The 25812-nt window shown below is 37.7% G+C and overlaps 1 protein-coding gene across 1 annotated transcript in view; it reads right to left on the bottom strand.

The window, feature by feature from the left end:
* Window positions 1-3473: 3473 nt before the first annotated feature.
* The window catches only part of LOC100707985 (phospholipid-transporting ATPase ID), a 45135-nt gene continuing 22796 nt past the window's right edge, over window positions 3474-25812 (bottom strand). The window contains exons 4-28 of the mRNA XM_005451444.4: window positions 23626-23739; window positions 22291-22389; window positions 18484-18545; window positions 16223-16295; window positions 15793-15863; window positions 15595-15677; window positions 14779-14937; window positions 14608-14696; window positions 13088-13278; window positions 12763-12971; window positions 12508-12551; window positions 11865-12030; window positions 11459-11647; window positions 11212-11327; window positions 10122-10286; window positions 9917-10028; window positions 9712-9817; window positions 9488-9623; window positions 8999-9182; window positions 8549-8772; window positions 7804-7887; window positions 7400-7645; window positions 7162-7300; window positions 5814-5944; window positions 3474-5129 (exon numbers count right to left, since the gene is read on the bottom strand). Of these exons, the coding sequence (XP_005451501.1) occupies window positions 4800-5129; window positions 5814-5944; window positions 7162-7300; window positions 7400-7645; window positions 7804-7887; window positions 8549-8772; window positions 8999-9182; window positions 9488-9623; window positions 9712-9817; window positions 9917-10028; window positions 10122-10286; window positions 11212-11327; window positions 11459-11647; window positions 11865-12030; window positions 12508-12551; window positions 12763-12971; window positions 13088-13278; window positions 14608-14696; window positions 14779-14937; window positions 15595-15677; window positions 15793-15863; window positions 16223-16295; window positions 18484-18545; window positions 22291-22389; window positions 23626-23739 (3522 nt within the window). The 3' untranslated portion in view covers window positions 3474-4799. The remainder of the gene's footprint in view (window positions 5130-5813; window positions 5945-7161; window positions 7301-7399; window positions 7646-7803; window positions 7888-8548; window positions 8773-8998; window positions 9183-9487; window positions 9624-9711; window positions 9818-9916; window positions 10029-10121; window positions 10287-11211; window positions 11328-11458; window positions 11648-11864; window positions 12031-12507; window positions 12552-12762; window positions 12972-13087; window positions 13279-14607; window positions 14697-14778; window positions 14938-15594; window positions 15678-15792; window positions 15864-16222; window positions 16296-18483; window positions 18546-22290; window positions 22390-23625; window positions 23740-25812) is intronic.

The raw sequence follows: 25812 nt of genomic DNA, 5'->3' as shown, positions 1-25812 counted from the left end.
AACATCTGCTTTTTCTTATGTTCCAATTATGTGCAAGTACAACTGGTCTAACTGCAGTGGAAGAAAACTCCAGCTTTAGTGTCACTTCGCAGCATTTTTATTACTTACTTAACTTACTGAGAAAGTAGTGCAACGTATTAATAGAAAAAACAAGTAAAGAGTGCAACGATGAAGTATGTTGATCTTTCAAATCTTTTTATTGCAGTAAAAACGTTTTAAGGTACAAAACAATATGAAGGAGATATCAGAAAGAGCAGTGCTAAGTTGATTTTTGTCATGTCTGAGAAACAATGATCAAAAATCCCTTATGTTACACTCAGTGTTCAAGGCAGCAGATGCAGTAATAATAAAAACAAACTCATAAATGCTGGAATTTATATGTATGGCTACCATTTATTTTTTAATGTACCACTTGGAAAAGGTGTTTTGGACTGGGACTACCCTTAATTAATTTGTTATGGATCAATAAAACAGACAAAACTCTGTTAAATTATGTTTAACTGTTTATTTAAACAAGATCATTCCCTCTTCCTAATTAAAGATGCTGTCCAAAATAAAAGCCATGCTTGTGACACATGCACAAGCATCAAAGAGCCCTGGAGGACTTGCATTTTATTTATTTACTAGCTGTCAGACAAAAAAAAAGGGAAGTTGGATCTGATGTAATGAAATGAGAAACATCTGACTCAAAGTTCGACTTGCTCTGTTGATTTTGACTTTTGGCTAAAGGTCAACTGCAGTATCATTTTCCAAAACAACAGAAAATGTTTTCTCCGTACATACAAACACTGAACTGTTTCTATAAAGAATGCCTGTACTGTAAATAATGTAAATAATAACTGTGATATAAACCAGTTTCACCACACTCACTTCCAGCATTAAATTCTGTGTGACTTTGTGACTTTAGAATAAACTACAATGTATGAAGCCTTAAAAAAGAATCGTTGGGGCTTAAATTTAACAGAGTCAACGTTCACAACCGGAAAAGGAACAAAAAGGGGAAATTGGACATTAAACATCATTAACTTACAAATACAAAACCAGTTTTGGACCACTGTCTAAGCTTTCAGTGATCATTAATATACCAAATAATCGAAAATCACTGTATAAAATAACATTTTTCCTTTTTTAACTTAAAACATCTGCAATCAGCTTTGATTTTTTTTTAACAGCTTTATCTTTGATCAAACATTCTTAGTTGCATAAAATAAGAAAAGTAAGAAAATATCATTTTATCTGAATAATAAGGCAGCATGTGTGTTTTCTTTTGCTCCAATTTTTAGCAGGCTGATACAACACTTGAAGAAAGCGATGGTGATAAAGACAAATGCAGACATACACTACAGCTTAAAGCAAATACATGAAATTCAAATGAAAGTGATTACCAAGCACGCGATCTGATAAATACAATGAGGTATAAATGATTATTATTTATACAGCACAGTCCATAGGAATGATCTGAGCACTGTTTTTAAACCCTGTTCGCACTCACTGCAGGTGTTAATGCACGAAAAAGACAAAAAACAAAACAGGTGCTCAGTGACATGAAGATAAATGTGAAGCCAAATGTGTCCCTGAATGGATTAAAGGATTTCTTAATCAACTTTGTAGTGTGTGTACATTGTGATAAACCTCCTAAACACAGGTAGATGTTATCAAGTTTCTACAGCATGTCTTACTTGGATTAGATTCTATACAGCCATCAGAGTCCACTTCTCTTGTTCAATGAGGCGAACAGGTTCACCTTTAGGTTTTGCTAGTTTAATGGCAGAGGAAAATTGGACATTAGTGAGGATGCACAATATATAATATCCCTGTGCTGTTCAAGGAAGATATGCCCTTTAACTTATTTACATTACCACTAAGCTCCACATGTTGCACCATTTGATGACTACAGCACAGCCACATAAACATCAAAGGGTTGTTATTGTATAACAGCAAAAGTTATTTTTGGTCCACTCTCTTATAATGACATAAAGTTTGGGTTGATTTTGATTTATAATATATTGACGTAAAAGCCTTGAACACCATTCCCACATTTGTCACCAAGCTGGGAATGTTTAGAGTAGTTCAACCAAGGAGTCATATCTTCTCGTTAATTCTGTTTACACGCTGATGAATACTGATACAATGTCCAAAATATTTGTATATTCTTTTCACATATCTCTTCAATTATCTCGTGAGTTCCTCACATTCATTTTGCAATTTATCCTTAAAAGCAGCAGATTGGGATCATTGAACAGGTGTTTAATATCAATCAAGTGTGGCAGAAATCAAAAATGGGCAGTGGGCCGTGGGGTTTCATAAGAAACTGACCTTTACTAATAATTTGTTTTAGTTAAGCAATAACTGAAGCAAAGAGTCTGCCTCATTATACTCCAGGATTTATTTTTCCATTTAAATATCTAAACAGTTTGGATGTAAATCAAAAATAAGATATTTTTTGCAAAGTTTTCCCAAATTCAGCAAGTTTGGTGAAATGCTTTCAGCACACAAGAAAACAATGAACCCAAATTTAAAAAAAAAAAAACCAAACACACAAAGTGTAAACCTTTGTTAAAAGCGGATTATTATGGCCATATAAACATTGTTATCATTATTGCTTTTTACTTTGGTGTATGATGGGGTATTCACAGAGGTGGGTAGTAACTAATTACATTTACTCAGTTACATTTACTTGAGTAACTTTTTGGAAGAAAAAAAATGCTTTCAGGAGGAACTTTTCTACACTGTACTTTTTACTTTTACTTGAGTAATAATATTATGAAGTCTTGCTACTCTTACTTGAGGAAAAAATTCTTACTACTCTACTCAGTGTGAGTAACTTCATTTAATGAATAATAAACATGTTTTAACCAAAAATGCATGAGACACAGGCTATGTCCACACGTACACGGGTATTTTTGAAAACGCAGATTTTTCTATGCGTTTGCACCTTTCGTCCACACGTAAACGGCGTTTTCGGTCACTGAAAACGGAGATTTTTAAAAACTCCTGCCAGGGTGGAGATTTTCGAAAACTCCGTTTTTGCATTTACGTGTGGACGAGGGAAACAGAGGAAACGCAGCATCAAAGGTCTGTGCCTTTTTTGCCGTCACACTGTGCGCCAGGGTATTGCTTCGGTGAAATGAATTTCTACAATGGCGGACTTAGACAAAATACCATTACTGTTAATTTTACTCTCTGCAGTGTTTAAATGCTTACATAAACACACAGTTACTGTCCCTCCACACAAAGGACTCAGTTCTGCTTCTATGCGCTATCTTTGTTTACTCTTTCCCACCCAGGCTCCTAGACTTCTGATTGGCAAACATTTCTACACGGTTAGGAATATATCGCCACCTGCTGCTTTGGCATGTTCCTAGCAGCGTTTTCCTTCGTTTTTGGCTTTTACGTGTGGACGGGATTTTTTTTAAAAACGAAAACGGAAAATCTCCGTTTTCAAAAATACCCGTGTACGTGTGGACGTAGCCTACAGTTTATATCAAAGTGAGACTTGTTGTTTGTACATAAGGTTTGTTGTTTTAACGTTATTCTATCTGCTGAGCCTGTTGTGCCATTCGGAGAAGTAAAGTATCACCATGTATTGTTACTGGAAGTACTTTACCCAATTTTAGCATATATTTATATTACCTTCTCTAAATATTAGTTTCATATTGATTTTGAAAAAAATAGATTTATTAATTTGTAATTATGTTTTTTATATGTAATATTTTTATTTTGCTTTTCAGTATTAAACTTTATATTTTTGTCTGTCTGATTATCTCATTTTTAAACATTAAATCAGATGTTATTATCAGTTAATCAGTACTCAAGTAGCCGTTTTCACTAATTACTTTTTTACCGTTACTTGAGTAATTTCTTGGACGGCTACTTTTTACTTTTACTTGAGTAAAACTATGTTGAGGTAGTGCTACTTGACTACAATTTTTGGCTACTCTACCCACCTCTGGGTATTCAGGCCACTCAACTTTAATAAAATAAATAAACTCATGTTTAAAAAAGACTCAACTGACTCTATCAACATACCAAAATTTACTTTCTGTGACTTTTTGGTTTTTACCAAACCTTAGAGTTAAGTGATGCGATTCCTCGACATTTTTCTTGTAAAATTATGAGTTTTCTTCTCTGGGAATTACACCCCACTCCCCCCCTGGGCCCTTAATATGGTACTGTATTAGAAGAAGCAGTTTATGATATGTTTGGTTATTCCCCACTGCCACTGTGACACAGCCAAAGTGCTGACCGCTTGTACAGCTTTCAAATTAAGAAAATAAAATGCTTTAAAAAGATTTTAAAAAGTCAATATCTTGTGCAACATGGCTTTGCTCGTTATTTCCTCCGCAAACACTGCTTTCCAGCTGGACTCCCAGATAGACTGGGTAGCCTGTAAACATGATGACATATTGTTTCCTGTCCTATTTGAAGACAAAGCATCCTGTTGTTATCTATATTGACAGAAAGGTTTCATTAATCACCCTCTCATCCGCTGGCATCTTAAGAATACGATTCATATACCCATCATAATGGCTACATTTGTTGCTGTAGTTCCCTTTGATGACACCATTTCAGAGAAAATTGTAAGGACCTAAAGTCATGTACTCTTCAAACCTCGTCTTCTGTGTCGGGCAGGTATGAAAAATCTTTGACATGAACTTCTCTGGAAAGCCCAAGCAAGCTCTTCATTGCAACAAGTAGGACCTTTGAACACTTCTGGCTGCCAACATCATGTAGCTTTCCAGTCAGTAGTTAATTATTTGCTCCCATATTTCTCCAAAGACTCCTAAATGTGTTGTTCGTCAGGGAGCAGAATCTGTGATTGTCCTATACATCTGCAGTGAAGTCACCTCCACGTCTGGGACCTTGTTATTCTGAGGACGTCCCGTTGGGCTGTAACCAGCCGATCGTCCCATTGGACTGAAGCTAGTAGTGGTGCGGCCTGCGTGGGTGAAACCAGAAGATCGTGTCAGGGCAGGACGCCGCAGGAACCGACCCGATGTCACCAGGTCCCCATAGCCCTGTGCGTGCGAGAAGGCGTAGCCCGAACGGCGGGAGCTGGTGCGACGGATGCGGGCACGTCGAGTTGGTGGAGCAGGTGTCGCTTTGGCCTGCCTCACTTTGAACATAACCTAACGTTTGGGGAGGAAATGAGACAGTTATAATGCAGGAGTGGGTGTTTTAAGGAAACATTTAGTTAAATAAGAAGCCAGAAGGTTAATGAGTCCATCTTAAACATATTGTATATGTGAGAAAACCTTTAAAAAGACAAATCCTTTGAGAAACTGAGAGCCGTGGGTTTGAATCTCAGGAGTAAACACATCTATCCAAATAAACTAGTTAAAGGATGAATCACGTCTTGTTTGTCTGTCTTGTATCTCAGGTAGACAGAATTCAAGCTGCACCCTCAAACTGCAATTCAACATACTGCCCCTTGAATGAATGATCACATTGATTCTCAATAAGCTCTGCTTTTCAACCTGTACTTGTTTTTGGCAAGTTAGCACTGTTAAAGTAGGATGAATTAGTTTTGAGTAGTTTTCTATGCCACTTTCTAGATTACTTTGTTGTGAGTAAAACGTTACTATGAATAGACCTATTCTCTGTTTTTTGACACTTGTTTACTGGCTAGAGTTTGAAAAGGACACTGAAGATGATTTCCTCAGAAACCGAAAGTCACACTGAGAGGAGGAAGCATCTTACTAATTTAAACTAGCTTCCTGGCAGATTCTTAAAAAGTCTAACACCTAAAAGTGGAGGTGTGAGTTTTCCATGATAGTCAAGCACAGCAGGTAGAGCTGCATCTTCTCTGCTACCTTATCATTGATGGTGGGGCAGAGCTGAATCATCAGGTAACGGTTGGTAATGACGGGAAGGACACACAGGATGGAAGTGAGGAAGATCGTCAGCCAAACGTTGGGCTGGTTTAGGGAGTTTCGTGCTGTTCCTGAATAAAGACACACATACATAAGGTTTGTATTATTACAGGTGTGAAGAGTTTTTATTTACAGTACTCCTATCTGGCCCAAACTTTTATCCCTATATATGAAATCTGTTTTATTTTATGGATATCAAATTAACCTGTTAACCTTCAGAGCAATGAAAACATGGAGAATATTGGATTTTTCTCCTAACAACAGATGAGTCATTAGAAAGGATAATTAGTATTAGTGGAGTCCACAAATAAAAATAGCTAATAGGTGTAATAGGTCCACTTTAGTAAAGGTTACAAATGTTCATGTATTGAGGCAAAAATAATTTAAAAAAAAAAAAAGACGAAAACTTGGGATTAATATTATTTTAAATGTTTAGACACACATGAACATTTAGTAAGACCAGGCTGTCCTCACGTGGAAATACTCATTTTAAGAGATTGTATTACAGGTGATGTGTTAGAGTGCAGTATCTCGGTTCTTAAATTTATCCTTTCCCCCAAAGCGGTTTTTTAATTATGGCTTATAAATATCTTGTTATTAAAATCATTGTAAATCATCTTAAATTTATTTATTTTTTCCTAGACAACAAGACAGTTCGCCACAGATCATTGTGACCCAAAAAGGCTCCACAGCCTTGTCATTTCAGACCTCCTTAAATACTGACACCTCAGTATATAGAGGTATCTAATGTAAAAGACCAGGGTGAAACAGTAAAAGCTCTTAGAGGATTGTGTGTTACTTCAAACGGTGTCTCAGCTTTTCCCAGTCTGAAGACACTCAGACTGTCAAATATTGTTGCACATTGTGGTAGCCTAAAAAGAAAGGCCTTTATATCAAGAAGGAGATTTTATTTGAAAAAAGTAATGCTTTAATTCGTCATATTTTAAAGTATTAAAACAGAACTGTTTCAATTTAAGAAAAAATGAATGTTGATTAGAATTTTGTATTTTATCCCAAATTTTACAACTTTCCAAGACTATGTAGATCAATTTAGTGAGAAAAACAAACATGTTGAAAGCCACTACCACGTGAGCTCATAAAGCAGATGTTCTGCAAAGATACCAAACACAATTCAAACACTGTTAGTCTTATTTGAATTACTTGAGATTAACTTTAGCCTCATATAAAGGAATGAGCAGCTGGAGCAGACATGCAGTCAATAAAACACATCATTACATTTATGGATTGGGTACTCAAAGCTGTCAGAGATGGCAAGTTTGACACTCACCTATGAAAGGGAAGGCTGATGGCAATATGGTGAACATGCCGTTACTGTACATGGTGAATGTGACAGCAAAGTACATCGCCAGGCTTCCCAACACAAAGAACGTGTTAACTGCTGTCCAGTAGGACATCTCAAACCCCAGCTATGGGCAAAGACAGCAAGCAGGTTTTAGAGTTATATACGTTTTACAATAAACAAATAAACATTTGAAAAATTATGCAAAAGAAAGGTTTCTGGATACCTGGATGCTGACGGCAAACAGCAGACATGTCTGAGTGAGGAGGGCGAAGGACTGGTAGTCAGCGATGTCCTTCCCATCATCCCTCACTGTGTCATACATAGCAGCATAGGGGATAAAAAAGAGCACCAAGGAGCTGTAGCAGCTGTGGAGGGCACACTTGAAGAAGGACTTCTTGCTGAAGTACAGGTTGAGTTGACCTGGAACATAGAGCTGAGGATGCTGGAAACTCCACACGTCATTCACATCCTAACCAGCAGGGGGAGACAAAGACATTAGATCCTTTTTTAGTTGGTTTGAGTTTGTTTTTGGGGGGGTTTCTTTTTCCTTTTATTTGGCGGGCAGGAATTCATTTGAGCTCAGATTTATGGCCATGATATTTTCATACATACAGATGATCCCATTACCTGATCAAATAGACTCATTCCCAGTACAGGCAGCGCTGTGTACATCAGATTGTAGAGCGTTATAAACCACTCATCATACACGGTCTGAAAAGCAAAAACAGAAGTGGACCTTTAACCAACTTCTCCATTTTTTGGACTCAATTGAAATGAAGTACGTTAACAGACTTCACATTATCATTCAAAATGCGCAGCATCGTATTTGAAATTTGTAAATTGATGTTATTTTTCGTATCTCTTATTTTCCTTTCAAAATAATTTGGTCTTTTTCTTATTTACATAGACTGTACCTAGGCTCTGGTGTAACTGGTGTTATTCTGCTTCATGTCTCATTGTTTTAAATTACTGTATAAACACAAATCGTTGATAACATGTCTGCTGTTCACACTTTTAGGACAGTTTAGGGTTTTTTTCTACCCCTTCCATTCCCATTTACATACTAAAATTCAGATCTCACTATGACTTCTCTGTTTTTTTCTGCCTTTTCATGACACACAATGTGTGTGAGTGTTTATTTATATATATAATTTCTGATCAGATGCCACCATCTAAAATGAATTACAACTAATGCTCATATAGCATAACAATATTTATAGTAAATTTTACTCTAAATGGGACCATTATTTATAAATTGAATGTCATATTATATTTACTCTGATTTTTAAGCCCCACTGACTTCAAGAAAAATGCAGATTAAAAGCATTTCTGCAATGGCTTGATCATAATTTTGTAACTAATCCTCTCTCACCTGCGCAGAGAAACCGCAGAAGAAGGCAAACCAGAAATGGACGAAGGTGAAGGTGAAGTTTTTGTAGAAGAAGTAGCGCAAGAACTTGCACATCCGCAGGTAGGACCAACGGCCGTGCACCAGCAGGAGGCGCTGCAGGAAACGGAACTGGGCAAAGGAGTAATCGCTGGACAGCACAGCCTGCATGCCCTCCTGGCCTGAGATGCCCACACCTATATGAGCCGCTGTGTGGGGAAAAAATGAGAATTAAAAAAAGAGTATCTTAGTTTTTCTGAAACGAAATGAAGATACTACATATTATATATATATATATATATACATATATACATATATATATATAAGGGATATTTGAGTTAATGGATGAGTATAAGGGAAAAGTTTTCCAAACTTGGAAAGCATTGGAGAACAACCATGAGGTTCATATGAAGCAGTTTGAGTCTCTTCTGCTACCTTTGATCATGCTGACATCATTGGCTCCATCTCCAATTGCCAGTGTGACTGCCTTCTTGTACTTCTTGACCAGCTCGACCACCTGAGCCTTCTGCAGAGGAGTCACCCTGCAGCAGATCACTGCTTTACACATGCACGCCGTCCTCAGGAACTCCAGCTCCAGGCTGTGCTCCAAAGCGTATGCCTGAGGGACAGAGGGGGTAAGAAAAGGATGAGCTTAGAAGAAGACAGGCAATAAAAAACGTGTGACTGTCAGAGCAGCCCTGACTGTTAACAAAGACTGAAACATGAGCACATCCTTCATACTCCATAAGAAGTCCAAAATTTCTGGACTCAAAATAGGCTCTAAGTAAGAAACTGGGGACAGCATTTGCATATGGCAGCAACGTTACAAAGTAAGCACATCTTTAAAAGTTTACAGTAAGCAAGAAAAGTAATAACAGGCCATGACAGCATGCACATAAACAGAAATTTTATGTATGTATCTACCAAACTGTGTCCGTTGATGACCAGGCCATACTCCCCATTCACCACCTCGTCTGTGACCACTTTCACACCTTTATCCATTTCAGGTAAAAACACTGAATTCTCAGCTGCATCTGGCTTCATGGAGGTTCGGGCATTTCTAGAAAAAAAAAAATCAACGGTATATGAAAACCTGTCATAATGAGATAGTAAGACATGTTCAGTCTAAAATGAAAATTTCCTCTGACCTCAGTTCCTGCCGGACATCCTCAAGTGAGTTGCCCGAGATGATGAAGACATCATTCATTTCTTCCCGTAGCAAGTTGCATGAGTAACCAATGTTCTCTGCAGTTTCTGCAACACAGACAATCAACATCACCGTGTGTGTGTGCCAGGAGGACCGGAGTCTGTTCCCCATACGCATTAAGTTCCATCTTAATCAAAGTTGTGTACCTTGTTTGTCACCGGTCAAAACCCAGATTTTGATGTCAGCCTTAGACAGCTGCTCAATAGTCTGAGGTACTCCATCTTGCAACTTGTCCTCTATGGCTGTTGCTCCAAGCAGCTGAACACACACAGAACACACACATAATCAGAATGTTGTCCATCTTACCACGCAGTTATGTTTTTACAGTATGAGCTGCCTTTATCGTCTTACCAGGAGATCCTTCTCTATCTCCTCATACAACTGGTCCAGTTTGCCCTCTCTATCCTCCAGTGCAGTGTTGGCCTCATGGTGGCGCTGGATCCACTGGTTAAAGTACTCCTCATCCAGATCCTTGTAAGCAAGCGCCAGAGTCCGCAGCCCATCCCCTGCAAATTCCTGCAGAAATTCCACATGCATATACTTATATGGATGAACGCTGGATACTTGAAGGTACACACACAAATTCACAAACCCATGCACAAGCTCAAGGCATTTGCACATATAAACAAAGGTCAAACTCGTGTTCAGCTCAAGATTAGAGGAGCAAAAATGAGAGTGAGAAATTAATCAGATCTTTCCCAAAACTTCACTTGGACAAAAAGAACAGAAAGAAGGAAAAATAAAGAAAGGCACTATGAACATGGCAGCTTATCCTGACGTACCTGCACTACAGCTCCACTGTTGTCCAAATACAAATATTTAAAACAAGGCAAATAAAGTCAAATGAAGCTCTGGTGGATATCTCCACATTTATGATGACCATGAGAACTGCAATTGATCTTATGTCAAGCCCACACAAACAAACTTCTTCCATAAAGCATGAATTTAAATCTTTTATTTCCTTTCCTGTCAGTAAGATAAAGAGTGTACTGACACGTTTATTTAAAAAAAAAAAAAGTAGTGCTATACTTACAGCACTTTACTTAGAGGTTGTGCCTGTTACCTTAATGTGTACCCAACTCCACTTAACAATCCACTAGTTTGAACTGCTGCTTTAAAATGAACTTAAAAACATTTATTATGTTATGTCTCTTTATTCTGTCAGTACTGCCTCAAATTTGGGTCATTAGTGGAGATTGAACTTGGTTATCTTTGGACTCGCTCAGATATTTTGGACAGTGCAAAGCATTATACAAATGAAGGTTTTTCATCATGATTATCAGAAGTACTAGTATGTAAATTCAATAATTTGTTGCTCCAGGGAAGCAAGTTCATCCCAAATGCAAATGCATTTTGGGATGAACTACGTACAAATGCAGTTAGCATAGACTAGCAGAGTCAAATATCTCTCTTTGAACACACACACAGAAATACTACTAACATTAAGGTGCTCTGTCGTGACATCCATCAGCTTGCTGCAGGACTGGTGCAGCCTTTCGTAGATGATTGTGTCGGCACCTTTGCAGTAGAGAGACAGGTTGCCCTCTGGACTCCTCACTGGATACAAAAATTTACATACATGAAAACAAACAATGTGTCAAATTGCAGTGGAAAAAAGAGCAGTCTGTATGAGAGCTAAATAGGAACTCATATACAGATATATAGATACATATATAGTATGTATATACCTATGACTGACATCCTCTTGCGGACATTGTTGAAATCCAGGATGGCCAGGAGTTCATAGTTGCACTGCTTTCCCATTTCCACGATGGAAATACTGTCTGGTGTTCGTGAGCGGAAGACAAATCCAAAGTTTCTGGCTGCTGTCACCAGAGCCCCCTCATCTGGCGACTGGGCCTGGTAGAAAAGCTCTCCTGGAGAACAAAAAGTTTATATTGAGCAGAGCAACCATGATTATTTAAGTAAAGTTCATAATTCTGGCTGCAGCAAAAAATGCTTTCACGTTGATCATTTTCAAGCCAGAGCTTTTTCATTGGAGGACCTCTACAATAAACTACTGAACAAAAAAAGGACCGGAAAACACACATACTGCCTTTTAACTGCTCATTGAAACATTTGTACCGTCCTCACCTTCTTTCTTCTCCTCGGCCATGACAGTGTGGCAGAGAGCCAGCAGCCTGAAGAAGGCGTGGACCTCCGGGTTCTCCAGCTTCACCGCCTCCACCAGAGAATGGTCGTGGAAGACGAAACGAGAGTCGGCTAACGGATTGAAGGAGAAGTCTACTGTGTCTGTACACTGCAGGAGTAAGTGTACAACAAGAAAAAAAGAAGTAAGAAAGAAAGAAGGATAAAACAGAGAGGGAAAGAAATGTAACTGGACCTGCTTAGGCTGATGAGGAGAGGTGAGAGAAGTGCACACTGAGTCTGTTATAAGAACACTGAAATGTGTCAGAAACTTTAACTAATTTAATAATATAATCCTGTGAAATCACTGTAAACCTTGTAAAGAACTAAGGTTGTTTAACTGTCTAAATATAGAAATCACAGAAAGTAAAGGAGCATTGGTCTAAAAGGAAAACTGTTCAACATACCAGGGACCAGGAATTCTGTCCAATGTTTCTCTTAACTACCTTCCTTCAAACTATCCAAAAATTCTATTTCAGGGAATCCAAACTTTACCACTGCATTGGAGACGCCATCTGTCAGTCAGTCATACAGACCAGTAACCTATTTTTTATTTATTTAATTTTTAAATCTGCATATGCAAACTCACCTCATTCATTTCTAGTCTTTGGCCTGTGTAGTCATAAACATCTCCTGCAGAGCAGAATAACATTTTTAATCAAACTTTATTATACATGAAGAGATTGTGTTGAACAAAGCATCAGCTGACGTAAACCTTTGTGTGCGTGAAAAATCATCCAACTTCTCTGAATAAGGAATCCAAAAATGCATTTTTAGAAAGTCTCAGTAGATTCTTGTTTCAACTTGATCCAACTGAAAAACACTTTATGACTAAAACTCTTACCATAGCATTTGCCGTTAATAGTGCACTTGTTGAAGATCATGATATTCTGGGTGAGTGTTCCTGTTTTGTCACTGAAGACGTATTTGATTTGGCCGAGCTCTTCGTTCAGAGTGGTGGTGCGAGCCTCAGCAGGGGTGTCATTGCGGGCATAGTACATTTTCCTGTCCCAGTCGATGTAGAAGCTGTTCCCCAGACGAATGATCTCCACACTTCAACCAGATATTGAAAAGAGGCACATGTAGTCATTTTTTTTTGTATTCATTTTGTCAAATTCATTGTAAAAAGGTAACACAAGGTAATAAAAGCATCATTTCAAACTTATTACCTCACATAGAGAGATATGGGCACCACGGTGTTGAGGATGATGACATAGGACCAGAATGTGAGAAAGGACGAGAAAGCAGGATCATCCTCCAGCCTTGGCAGGAAGACAGTAAACTGTGAGCCCTCACTTTTTTCCCATATGTAGTTTCCTATCGCCAGGACAGAGCACATGAAGGCCAGGAAACCAAAAATCTGCAGAAAGAGTAGAAAGAGGCTTTATTTTGTCATTTAGGAATACAAAAAAAACTCTGTTAGTGTATAAAGTTCAGCTACAACTCACAAACACAAATGTTCTAGATCCAAAACTGAGACAACCAAGATCTGCTTAAGCAGGCAACATATTTGTATGTTGAGAGCTTGAAATAAAAAGACGAGTGAGTTTGTGATGATCTCATCTGAGAGGAGTTTCAGATCTAAAAACAAATGGTGGAGAGTCCCAGGTACTCTATGACCCCTAGTGGAGGTCGTCCTGAGGGTCGTTGACCTACTATTGATCATGCGAGTCGTCACATGAGCCATGGTGTGAAAAAAGATGTGGGTCATTACCATCACCAGGGGTTCAGGGGGAAACCACTACGGGACCTTCCTCGACCCCATCATGTGACGTTGTGCATGTACGAGCTTGTACAGATTTATAACCATCTCTCATTGCCGGTAATGATAAACTACCAAAACATTTTTAATATTAATCAGAAGTTTGGAGTCACTTTGAAATATCATTATTATTTTTTTAAAGAAAAGCTCATTTGTTTCAATTTAATATAACTTTATAATTATCGAACTACCTCAGCACAGATGAAAACTGTTCTGTTGTTTAAAGAAGCATTTGACTAATTAAGTATGTGGAGCATCAGCGTTTGTGGGTAGGATTACAAATGTAAACTGACCGACTTAAAAATAAAAAACACGGCGATCTTGTTTAAGAGGATAAAGTTATTTCATGCAGATTTTGCACAAATAAAGGGAACATTTCATACGACCATGTACAGAAATAAATACATTTATAGATGCGTTATTGATTCCACAAGGCAAATTGTAGTACTTAATGTAATTCAATTATGCAGTTAAAAAAAAAGGGCAGACTGTAGTTTAAAGTTTGGTTTAAAAGTTTTACATTTTAAGAATGAGTGATACTGATTTATGCAACTAAATTAATGGCTTTGTCTTCCTTTGCTGTGGTAGTAGCTACTCCACAGCACCTTGAAGCTGCTGAGCAAACTATGCATGTATCCCCTTTACGGTCTCGGATACATCACCAGTTTTCCTGCTTTCTCCTGTTTGCACTGCTCTACTGCATCAGATCTTTTGCTTTTAAACAAATCATTAGTGTTGGCGATGAGAATGTCCAATAAAAACAAAATTGCGGTGCATTAGTAGAAGGGAAACTAGTGTAATGAACTGTTTTAACTGTAAACTTAGACTTCAGTACCTCAGCAGCAGTCAGCTCATTTCTTCACAAATCTCATTAAAAAACAATAAATTATTGAGGACCCTGAGATGTGATAAAACAAATGCACTCACAAAGATGACTAAGATATTCATTAGACGGTCTATACTGGTCCTCTTGAACGTGCTCTTCCCACAGTTCTGCATCAGCTTTGTTTCTGGACCTGCAAAAGGGAAACAGAATGATCTGAAGTCACAAGTTTCATAATTCCCATTACAGTAGTTCCCTATTAATGTGTGTCTGACCTCCAAACAGCACCAGTCCAAAGCACCACTCAGTGTTCCTCAGGGTGCAGCCTCGCAGCAGGATTTTCTCATTGTCAAGTGAATATTTCTGACCTGCGAAGGTCAGCACTCCTGTGAAGCGGTCTAGACGGTTGTTGGGGGGTTCACAGCGGACCTCACCTTGAGGAAAGGAAAGACACAGCAGGTTTAGATTTAGAAAGAGTACGACCACTACCAATTTTAAAAAGTAAAATACCTCCATATTGTTCACAAATTTACTTCAGATGAATTAAAGTTAAATGAAGGTTAAGAAAAAAAACCATGGGTTAGAAAATACGTGAGCCCAAGATGAACTTTTTCTTTCTTTGCGTTTTCACACCTTAACAGGGTAAGTACATTTTATTTATATAGCACATTTACATTTAACATCAAAGTGCATTACAGTGAAAAAATTGTGTGTGTGTGTGTGTGTGTGTGTGTGTGTGTGTGTGTGTGTGTGTGTGTGTGTGTGTGTGTGTTCCTGTCTAGCTATCTTTGTGAGGACGGAAATCTGCATTTTACTATACTTGTGAGAACCAGCAGTCACTTGTGAGGACACATAACCTGGTCCTCACATTTTTGAAGGCACTTAAAGGCATTTTTGAGGCTCAAAATGGGGTTTTAGTGTCAGGGTTACAATTAGGTTATGGTTAGGTTTAGGGTAAGGGTAAGGGTTAGGGTTAGGCATTCATTTTTAATGGTTAGGGTTAGGGTAAGGGGCTAGGGAAACCATTATGTCAATGAGGGTCCTCACTAAGATAGCTGAACGGGGTTGTGTGTGCGTGTTTACAGTCTCACCATTAAAATCTGCCAGTTTTTCAGTATCATCCCCCAGGTCTCCCGTCACTGGGAGGGCCTGTCTCACCTTCAGGTTAGTCTCTCTGAGGAAGAGAAGCCGAGAAAGTAAAAAAGAGGAAGATGGAAGACGGCTGCATAAGTGGAAGTGAGAACAGAAGGATGTGGTTAGATGTAAAAAAAGGAGGAAAATAGACTAACCCATCGAGTTCTGCTGTCTCAATGTACACAAGGTTGAGTGGTTCACTGCTGGAGAGCAACAAGAGGTCTGCCTGAAATTACAAAGAATTTATGAATGGTAAAAATGTGTGTGATCAATGACAGAGGATTTTATTACTCAACTAAAAACTTACTTTAGATTTACTGACATCTCTGATTGTTCTTTTGTCTTTTAGAAAACATCAGAATTACAATATAAAAAACTTCCCCAAAACCTAATTTGGTTATGCGTCTGTTCCTTTTAACAGACATGCTAAAAGTTCACTGAGTCAACCCATAAGAACAAAACACAACATCCAGAGGAAGTCAACAATAAACTGTAACACAATGAAATACAGTTTATATTCTATGTGTTGGGGAAGAGAAAAACGAACAAATAAGAAGTACTTCCACCCTCTAATTCTTTACTTACTGTAACAAACTGGTTGTTTTCTAGTTTGATGATGTCTCCCACTTGGACATTCATCCATTTCTCGCTCTGTAGCCTGAGAACAGGGAGAGGTTGGTAAGTGTGTGTGCACAGTATCACTTTCCTTTTTCTTTGAAGACTGTCAGGAAACAAATGCTCTGAGGGCTCACAAAGAACCACTGAACACCAAGGTCATCCTAATATTAGTCATTTTCCTTTTGCTGGATGTTCCTGCCAGTTTCCTGTATTATCTCTCTGTGTATTTATCTGTCAATAATAGCGAGAGTTTTTAATAGTTGGCTGGAACTGGATGCTTTGCCAAGTTTCCCATTACATGTTTCTGCTCATGTTGGTGTTTCAGATTCCCACAGCTGACATATTTTTAGGATGATCTCTTTCTAGTTTGTAGGTTTTCTTAATATTTGCAGTAATCTTTAACATGTCAAAACAACATAAAGGAATAATTTTCACATCAGTTTTTCAAAGATTGTAAAGAATTTTCATGTATTTTTTTTTCTCCCAGCCAAGCTTTGTTATCATTATATAAACAGTACATTTGCACATAGGCTGAAATTAGCCCACTGAATGAACAATGGGCTGTGAGGTCAGTTCCTTGATCATTAATATACGAATTGTCATGACCACTGATCAGCAACCAATGATCAACGGACACCCAGTTTGTACTCCAGTGGATGATGAGCGTCAAAGCGTAAATACTGAGCCAGTTTCAGTCATTGTGTAAATGTACTGTTTATGAGGTTGGGGAAACCTGCAGTCAGCTGAGACTGAAGAAATCACTTCTGAGTGATGAAACGTTTCTCCCACTAAAAACGCTACGTCCCGATGAACAGAATCAACCTTTTGGATGACTGAGCATGCATCGAGACATTCTTTCCAAATGTATTACTCAAAATAATATTTATTTATTCCAGTACCACTTTTGTTTTTAAATCACATTTTAGACAGTGCTGCAACATTTTTGTTATCAGGGCTTTCTGTGTTCTCTGTATTACTGTAGGTCTTTACCTTACAATAAAAAGCACCTTGATGCTACTGTTGTTGTGATTTGGGAGTATACAAATAAAACTGAATTGATCAAGTTAAAGTCTCTGGAGCAAAGTAAAAGACCTTGTACCCTCTTTTGAAGCTACATTTCTGATAATGACTTATGTACTGAAAAGGTTTCTTGGATACTAATGGCACTACTTAATTTTTAAACCATTATTACTATTTATTGTATTAATAAAATGATTATTACAATATTACAACCATGTAATCGGCTTGTTTTAATTTTATTGAGCATTTTCCTTTTTCTGATAGGATATACCTCATTTTTGCAAAAAACCCCCCCCCAAAAACTGACGTACAGGAACAAATATTAAACACAACTTATAAGAAAATAGAGCTTAGCAAATTACAACAATATATGACAAGAAGAAAATCACTCAGTAATTTACTGATAATTTTCAATTAAACAGAAAAAAAGTACACAAAATATAGTAGAGCAAATCTAAATGGAAAAATAGAACAAAATGTAAAACACAATAAATACATGTACTGTGGTATGCAGCACCACAGCTGCTTCCCCAGTGGCTAAACACAGAATAATGAATGGGACATACGCTTCAGTGAAATAAACTATTTACTCCAGTCCTAAAAATGAAGTGATCTTTATTTTGCGTATTTAGCAGAAGGCGGCATTGTATCAGCAGGAAGTAAACTTTGTCCTGCAGCTGCTTCCCAATGTGGACTAAACAGTGAGTACACGCAAGGCAGCCAAGAGGAAATGAAGACACAAGTTAAAATATTTTTATCCACCACATCTTTCATAAGTAAAAATACAAATGGGAGCTTTATCTCTTCTTTGATTATAGCATCATCACATCACAGCATACAGGCCTTGCGATAACAGCCCATATGGCAATTTTGAGGCCTTAAAACAATTAGAATCTCACTTGATGTACGATGTTTAATTCTTCTGTTAATAGCCAAGCGCAGTGGATATTTTTGAACCTGTATTTTCCTTTTCGCGCTCCAATGTAGCCACAGGAAGCAGCTGCAGGATGGTGGGCAGCACTTGTTTTGTTGTTGCGCTTATGTCTAGTATTTCAAATATGTGAGCTATACTCTATTTGGGATCCAGCTTCAGAGCTGAAACATCAAATACTTTGAATCCGTGCATGAGGATATGATTCATAGCACCCACACAAACACACACACACACCCACATACACACCGCTGTGTCTAAACACACACAAACTTACTTTCTGTCAATAAGGACTTGGACTTTTCGGTTGTTAACTCGATTGTCGCTCCTGTGGCGATTCTGGGAAACAAAACACAATGACAGGACTGAGTCAGAAAAGGTCACAGGAAACTCAAACTCAGTTCGCTGATTTGTTAATTTTTTATGACCAAATCTCCCTTTAAAGGTATCGGTCACCAACTAACAGACAGAGTGTGCGAGAAGAGATGACAATGCAGTGACTGTACAAAATGGAGAGGGTTTTAGCCGAGTTAAACCTCAGACTCTTAGACAAACGTCTACTTCCCTCCATGAAAACACCTCTTTGTCTCGTCTCATAGACTTACTATTTATTTCTGTATGTCAGACAGAGAGTCTGCTACCGATTTAAAACTGAAAGGTGGCTTCCCTTCTGAAATTATATTCAAATTACAAAAAGGTTAAATGCGGTTTATTGATTGGAAACATTTACTGTTACTACTTGTTTCAAATATTAATAAGGCCCAGCTCAGATATGGCAAATTCAGTGAAGCATTGCACAGAGCAGAAACTCTTATCTGTACGGCAACACATTAAAGAGATGCTGATCAGGCTGTAGAAGGGAAAATGAAGGTTACAGCCACAATAAAATAAAGTTAATGTTGAACTTGTTCTTTCTGTGTTACAACCTGAAGAAGTTATGTCTGGATTTTATGTTCTGCTTTCTGGGAAGTCAAAGCCATTCTTTTTTTCACCTTTTACATTCCACCTTGTTATCACCCGACCTTTTTATTCTAATTCTTTGTGAAGAGATCACGTCAAAATAGTGGTTATCCAAAACTGTTAACTTCTGTTGTCAACTCTCTGGCAATTACTGATGGCTGTTGATGATTTGAATTTATGACAGCATTTTTTAAACAGAAAAAAAACCTGTCATCAATTGTAAGTAATTTCTAAAACCAACAGTTAGTTTTCTAGCAACAACTCATATGTGAATTATCTCATCTCCAATTATCTCACATTTCCCTCGTGACCATTCATATGGGTAACAAACACCATCAAACCTGTTGGGCTTGAGCAAATAAATGAATAAATATTTTTTTTAACCGTTTCTTGTGTTATTTGGAGTTTCCGTACTTTCTGTGGTTGTCTGATATTTTTTCCTAATGTCTTGATTATCTTGCTTCCTATCTTTAGCTTTTTATCTGCATTTGTAAGCGTACCTTTAATTAGTTTGTCTTGTGTTTAGTTACTTTTATTGTGCATTTACATGCCTTTGTCCCTTTGCTGTGTCGGTATATCAGTTTTCCCTCCTCTGCTTGGATTGTTTGAACAAGTCTCCCTCAAGTGTCGTTCATTTGGGTCTTTTCCTTTTGTGAAATATTGCATGTCAACTTAAGTGATTTAATCTCACCAGTATAAAGCAGGAAGAGCTAGCAATAATTACTCACTATTGGGATGTAGTATTACTTTAAATTCATTCTTACAAAGTTTGAAATCTCTGCAGCTGACTTGAAACTAACTTGTAAAACTCTCCTTTTACAACTGCATTCCAAACACCAGCCATAGTTTGCTTTTGCAAGGTCATCTACCTCACCACACTCGGTCACACCTGGAATGCTGAGATCAAATTAACCCTGAACCAAGTGACCCTGTGGAAGTAGCAGACGTTTACCAGTCAGGATCTCTGCTGCTTAACAAAAAGTTTCTCTTCCTTGAGACGGTCTTAATGGTTTGGCATTAAGTCCTTTTCCACTCACATGCAAACACCGGCACACATGCACATTTGTCTGGTTGACCTTAACTGCTGAAATCATTGTTTTACAAGTGCTTTTTTTCTGGTTCGCTTCTCACAAATTGATAAAAGCATAAGGAAACATTCACAATAAAATAAATAAAAAAGGAAACAATAAAAAGCTGTATCCCTTTTGAACTTGCAGCTTTCGGTCATTTGTGTTAAGCACATTGCGTTTCGTTTAATGAAATGTGCTGTCATTGTTTACCTGACTGGCAAACTGTCATTGTTATTTGCAGAGTAGGCGTAGAGAGAGGGGAAGTTATTTCTTAATCAGTTTTAACTCCCAGATGATGAAATTGGCTGAAATTTTAGCAAAAATGTCTGAAGAAATATTCCATTGAGCAACAGTTTGGACATGCATCCAATCTCTTGATTAAAAGACTGACTTGAGTGCAGACAGCTGAAGGAAGCTGAAATAATGAAAATGAGTTGGCTATGAGAATGTGAAGTATAAACCTAATCTTTTATCTCTCCCTGCTTGTACATATCTACTCTTCTCTCAGCTCCATTGGCAGCTCCCTCTCCTCACTTCTTTATCTTGATGCCTTTATTCAACATCTTGTTGAATGTGTGTCTTTTAGGCAACAGAAGTGCCTGGACAGAGCGGAGGCTGCACAATATTGTTAAATTTACCAAATATTAGTTGCTCTAGTCTCACATCAGTACTATCTAATATCACACAGACTATGCACTAGAGAGATGGTAGATTATAGTGTGAAAAAGGTAATTTTCTTGTAGGACATCCAGCCACTACAGCAGTTTTAAAAGACAAGTTTTACAAAATCAAGTGAACCACAGATAAATAAGTCTTCCTGTACTACAATATGTCAGGTGTCCAAGTTGAAGTTACCTAAAATTTAACTTGTATCCTTTTTTTTTGTTAATGATTGATGCAAAGTCTGCAGTGAAGTGAGGTGGGGTTGTCATTATTGAGTTTCTGAAGGAAATTGTGGTAAAAGTTTGACATGGGGGGGGGGGGGGGGGCAAATGCATAAACCCAAAATCCTATTATTAAAAAGACAGTAGCATAGAAGTTGTTACCTGAAGAGGCCTTGAGCTTGACATGGGCTGTTTGATGTTTATATAAACTGACTCAATAGAGAATCCCAATAGTGATTGTTGTGTGTTCTTCTTGTGCTGTGCTTGCTTTTGGGTGTTGGGGTGTGTGAGGGATGTGTTTGCATCTTCTGATGTTCTTGTGTTTTTACTCTCTTGGGATAGTTTTTTATATTTTTGAACAAAACTGAACAAAACGACATGCCTGTTTTGCATTTGGAAGCTTAAAAGTTTGAGTGTGCCAAATCTCATCACTAGATACAGTAACTTTGGAGATTGCACTCAACTGAATTCTGTTTTCTTGCCCCTTCTAATTCAAGTGCATAATTCTTGCAGCTATGTGGCTGCTGTAGAACAAACAACTCTGGCAATATGCCGGGTGTCCAGGTCTATTTACTCCAGAGGAGGCTGTAAAAATTTGTGAATGGAGTCCAATACGAGTGGATGAGTCAGTGACAGTGAGGTGAGTTGCTGAGGATTTCGTAAGCTTTATTTTTTGTAAGTGTTGCTGTCAGCCTGTGTTAGCTGCTGTTAGACGGCTTTAGTGAAACTCTCTTTGAAGTGGATCTAACATTGTCGGACTCAGAGGGAAAGTGTGATTTTTAGGACGCTTCAGTCTAGCATTTGCTGCCAAAAGTTAGCTTATAACCAGCTGTTGTCTTTGTTTAGCCACTCGTTGTTAGCTGTCTGGAGAAGGAAGGGTCGCATGTCTAATCTACTGACAATAAGTAACTGTGACAGTTAGAAAATAATTAATTCTAAGTTTATGAGAACGATTATAACAACTGATAATATATCTGTACTTGAGGTTTAGCAGGGTGCCGAATTTAAAATGTAAACTGGGAATTGGGAAATTTGTATTGCAAACGTAACATTTTTATTAGTTTCTAATTTTTCTATAATAAAGGACGTGAATTATTTTGGTTGTAGATGTGGGTTTTGTCAGTCCTATCTAGCCTTAAAAAAGCAGAAGACATTTTTAAATGTGCTCACAATGTCATCAGTTGCATCCTTGGCAGCGGTGACCGTCAGCACGAGGATCAGGGGGACGACAGTGGTGAACCAGGACAGCGAGGAAATCTGAGGAATCACCTGAAGAACACAAAACGCAGAGAACAAAAACTTTACTTTATTCCAACCTGAGTTTAAATAAAGAGCCATGGGTGTAGGTTTACTTACATAATGAAAAGAAAGGTGTGTATAAAAAAAGATTGTGTGCATTATGCTCATTTTAAACTTGAAAAGAGGATCTTACTTTGTCAAGACAACTTTTTATTAAACAATATTATTGCTATTTTTGTTTTTGCTATTTAATTATACAAGTGTGTTGTGTCTGCCAAGTAGTGTTTGAGTTGCCAAAATCTGCTTCCCATTAAAATTTTGTTTCAGAGGTAAATCTAAATAAAGCTATTTTCTGTTTCGAGTACTTTGGTGGATTTAGATGCACTTATTAAGAAAAAAAATGATTTTAAAAGTGTTGTTCATTAATCAGTTTAAACTGCAGTGTCTAAGTTCCTTTGTTATGGTCACAGTGGTCACTTTAAACTCTGTCGTGCAACGTGACTGTTTAGCACATAATGAGGCAATTTCCTGTTTTGGATTACTGCACACCCTTAAATATCACTGCAGTGCGAAGCATGGACAAACTTTAAGTAAGTAAAAAGTAAGTAAGTAAAATTTTATTTGTATAGCACCTTTCAAGATAAAAATCACAAAGTGCTTCACAGAAAAGATAAAACATAAAAACAGAAATCAACCAAACGCAGGTTTAAAAAGATGAGTTTTTAGCTGTTTTTTAGATTCCTTTGATGTTTTAGGAAGTGATTCTGACAGTAAAAGCAAAACTGAATATATATCAAGTTACTGGTCAGACGTAAAGAAGTTGTTTCAGAGGTTTTTATTTTTTGGGTTACTGGGACAAACTGGGAGAAGAGTTGGAGTCTAAGAACAAAATCCTTTTTCGGGAATAACAAGTCATTATATTATGATCTTTGTGTTATCTACGGTTCCATTGATTCGTGCGGTTGAATATTGATTCCTGGCCTCTGAATTCTTTGCGTAATTATTCTGTTCCCCTTTGTCTGCATTACGCTGTCTCTGTGAGTTTGGTGTTGTTCCCTCTTTCAGTTTCATTTTGGACGTCAGATCCTTATGTGGGTTTCTGCATTTTTAATTCTTTCTGTCTTTCTTTTCCTTCTTTAGTGAACAATTCAAATTCATGTATCCTTCATTTTTTTTCTTTGAGAAGTTAAAGATTAAGGTGTCATACTCACTCCATAATTAACATGTCAGGCAACTAACAGTGAGAGAGGTTTGCTTGAAACTCACCTGGAGCACCAGCAGGAACAGGAAGTAAGCATTAGCAATCCTCTGGAACTGCTCAAACAAGTTGAGAGGTAGGAAGGTGAAGAAGTTGTACTTGGAGGTTTTGATGGCATTCGTCTGTAAAAGATGAAAAGAAGATGTGGTCAAAATATAAGAATAAAACAGAAGAGTGACTTTTGAGAAATTCTGGAGTTTGTTGAATGAAAGTATTTGTGTCATTTTTAAGGAAGTACAAACTGTTGAAGTAACGTTTCTTAAAGTTTTTAATAAACCTAGGAAACAAAATTAACTGTCCCTACTGTGAATTTGATGGTGAACCTTCTGTTTAAATGAGGGCTGTAGTTGGAGAGTAATAGGTGTTGGGTAACACTGGACGAATGGTTAAACCATTTTGTGAATGATTTCAGTTTTAGTCATTTAGGTGGACTGATCTTGCAATCACATCTTGGGCTTCCCCGTACCTGCTATGACATTTCTGCTGCATGGGAGCATGCGACTGAAAGTCTTCTGATGTGGGGGTCTGCACAAAGTGCAAATGCAAGTGGTCAGTGTGGGATTTCCACAGAGTGATCTGTGTAGCCTGAGTGCTTGAAATGATACAGAGGTACACAAAGAGGTGAGTTTGAAGGAAAATTAAATCAGACATGGCATGGTTTTAGCTTTTTCTGTGAGGAGTCACATCTTGGAAACTACTGGACAAATAAAGGCTTTTATCCGAAGCATCTGGTCACTGTGTGAAGCTCTTACTCTGTGGACTGCATTTATATAAATCTATAAAACCTTAATGGCTTGCTTTATGGAAATTGGGCTCTAAGTATAAATGGTGGTAAGACAGTCAAATGGTAGGTAATCACATTTAAGGCCTTTAAGGTATATTTGCCTGTGCTTTTGGTCATTTGGAAACTGAATGGCTAAAATTATGTTTGGGTGCAAAGACAGGTAGCATAAAGGAGAGTGAGAGTACAGCTTGAATATTCCAACTAATTTAATAATCAGAGCACTCTGTAATCAGCCTGAGAAAGTAATACAGTTAGAAAGCACTTGTTCTGAGTGAGACCTTATATCCCTGATGCAGTTCTGTGTCTACTCTTCTCAATAAGCAGTTCTCCAATGTTTTATTCAACAAACTAAAAGAATGAGTCAAGCCTCTCTGCCATTTTTCAACAAACTTCAGTGACACATCACACCACAGTCACGACACCAACAGAGAATGTTTGTCATGGATTATCCTGTTACTCTGGATCTTTACTGAAGAGCAAGTCCAGCAACATCTGCAAACCAATGTGAAACATATTGACTTTAAGCATAGTTGGTCTTTGGAATTATTGACTAAATTAGTGACTGAAGATGAGATGAACTCATTAACAAAGGCTAAGACTTTGAGCAAACAGCCACAAAAGTCTCTATAAAGGTAAAACATATATTAGCATTCACTAATTTGGGTTGTCTTACTATTCAGTTCAGTTAAGGTTTATTTACATCAGGGGTCTCAAACTCGCAGCCCGGGGGCCACTTCCGGCCCACGTCACCCCTACTTGCGGCCACTATAATGACGTGAACTATAAAGCAATTTGGCCCTTGAAGTTACTTTTTTTGTTAGAGAGGATTTGTTTGTTGTTGAGTGCAACGTTAAAATAAGTTCTTTAAAAAGCAAAAAATGATTTAATGTGAAGGCAATATGAGCAGAGAGCAGAAACATGTTGAGGGATTGGCTGTGTTAGTTCAGTGAAAGAGTTGTTTGTAAAAAAAAACAAACAAAAAAAACAATTTTCACTGGAAGTCAAAAACTAATGTGTACAGCTTTGTCTGCATTTTTATTTTCTTAAATATGAACAAAATGATAGCAGAATAAACGGATTTGTTTATTTGGTAGTTCAATGAAAGGCTTCGTGCGTTCACGTTTGCAGTTTTGTCTTGTGATACAATATTTGAAATTTGAAAAAACAATCAAAACACTATATTTTTGGAAATATTTTTGGGTGTTTTCTCGTTTGTTTGTTTGTTTGTTTTTGTACTACTTGAACACCATAGTGGCCTCACGTGAGATGACAGTGCCAGCAGTGGCCCCACAGCTCATAAGCTTGAGACCCCTGATTTACATAATGCCAAATCACAACAACAGTCACCTCAAGGTGGTTTATACTAAAAGGTAAAGTCCCTACAGTATTTAAAAGGAAACCTCAAAATCCA

Source organism: Oreochromis niloticus, linkage group LG12, assembly GCF_001858045.2.
Source record: "Oreochromis niloticus isolate F11D_XX linkage group LG12, O_niloticus_UMD_NMBU, whole genome shotgun sequence".
NCBI lineage: Eukaryota > Metazoa > Chordata > Actinopteri > Cichliformes > Cichlidae > Oreochromis > Oreochromis niloticus.
This window is presented reverse-complemented; position numbering and strand designations above follow the sequence as displayed.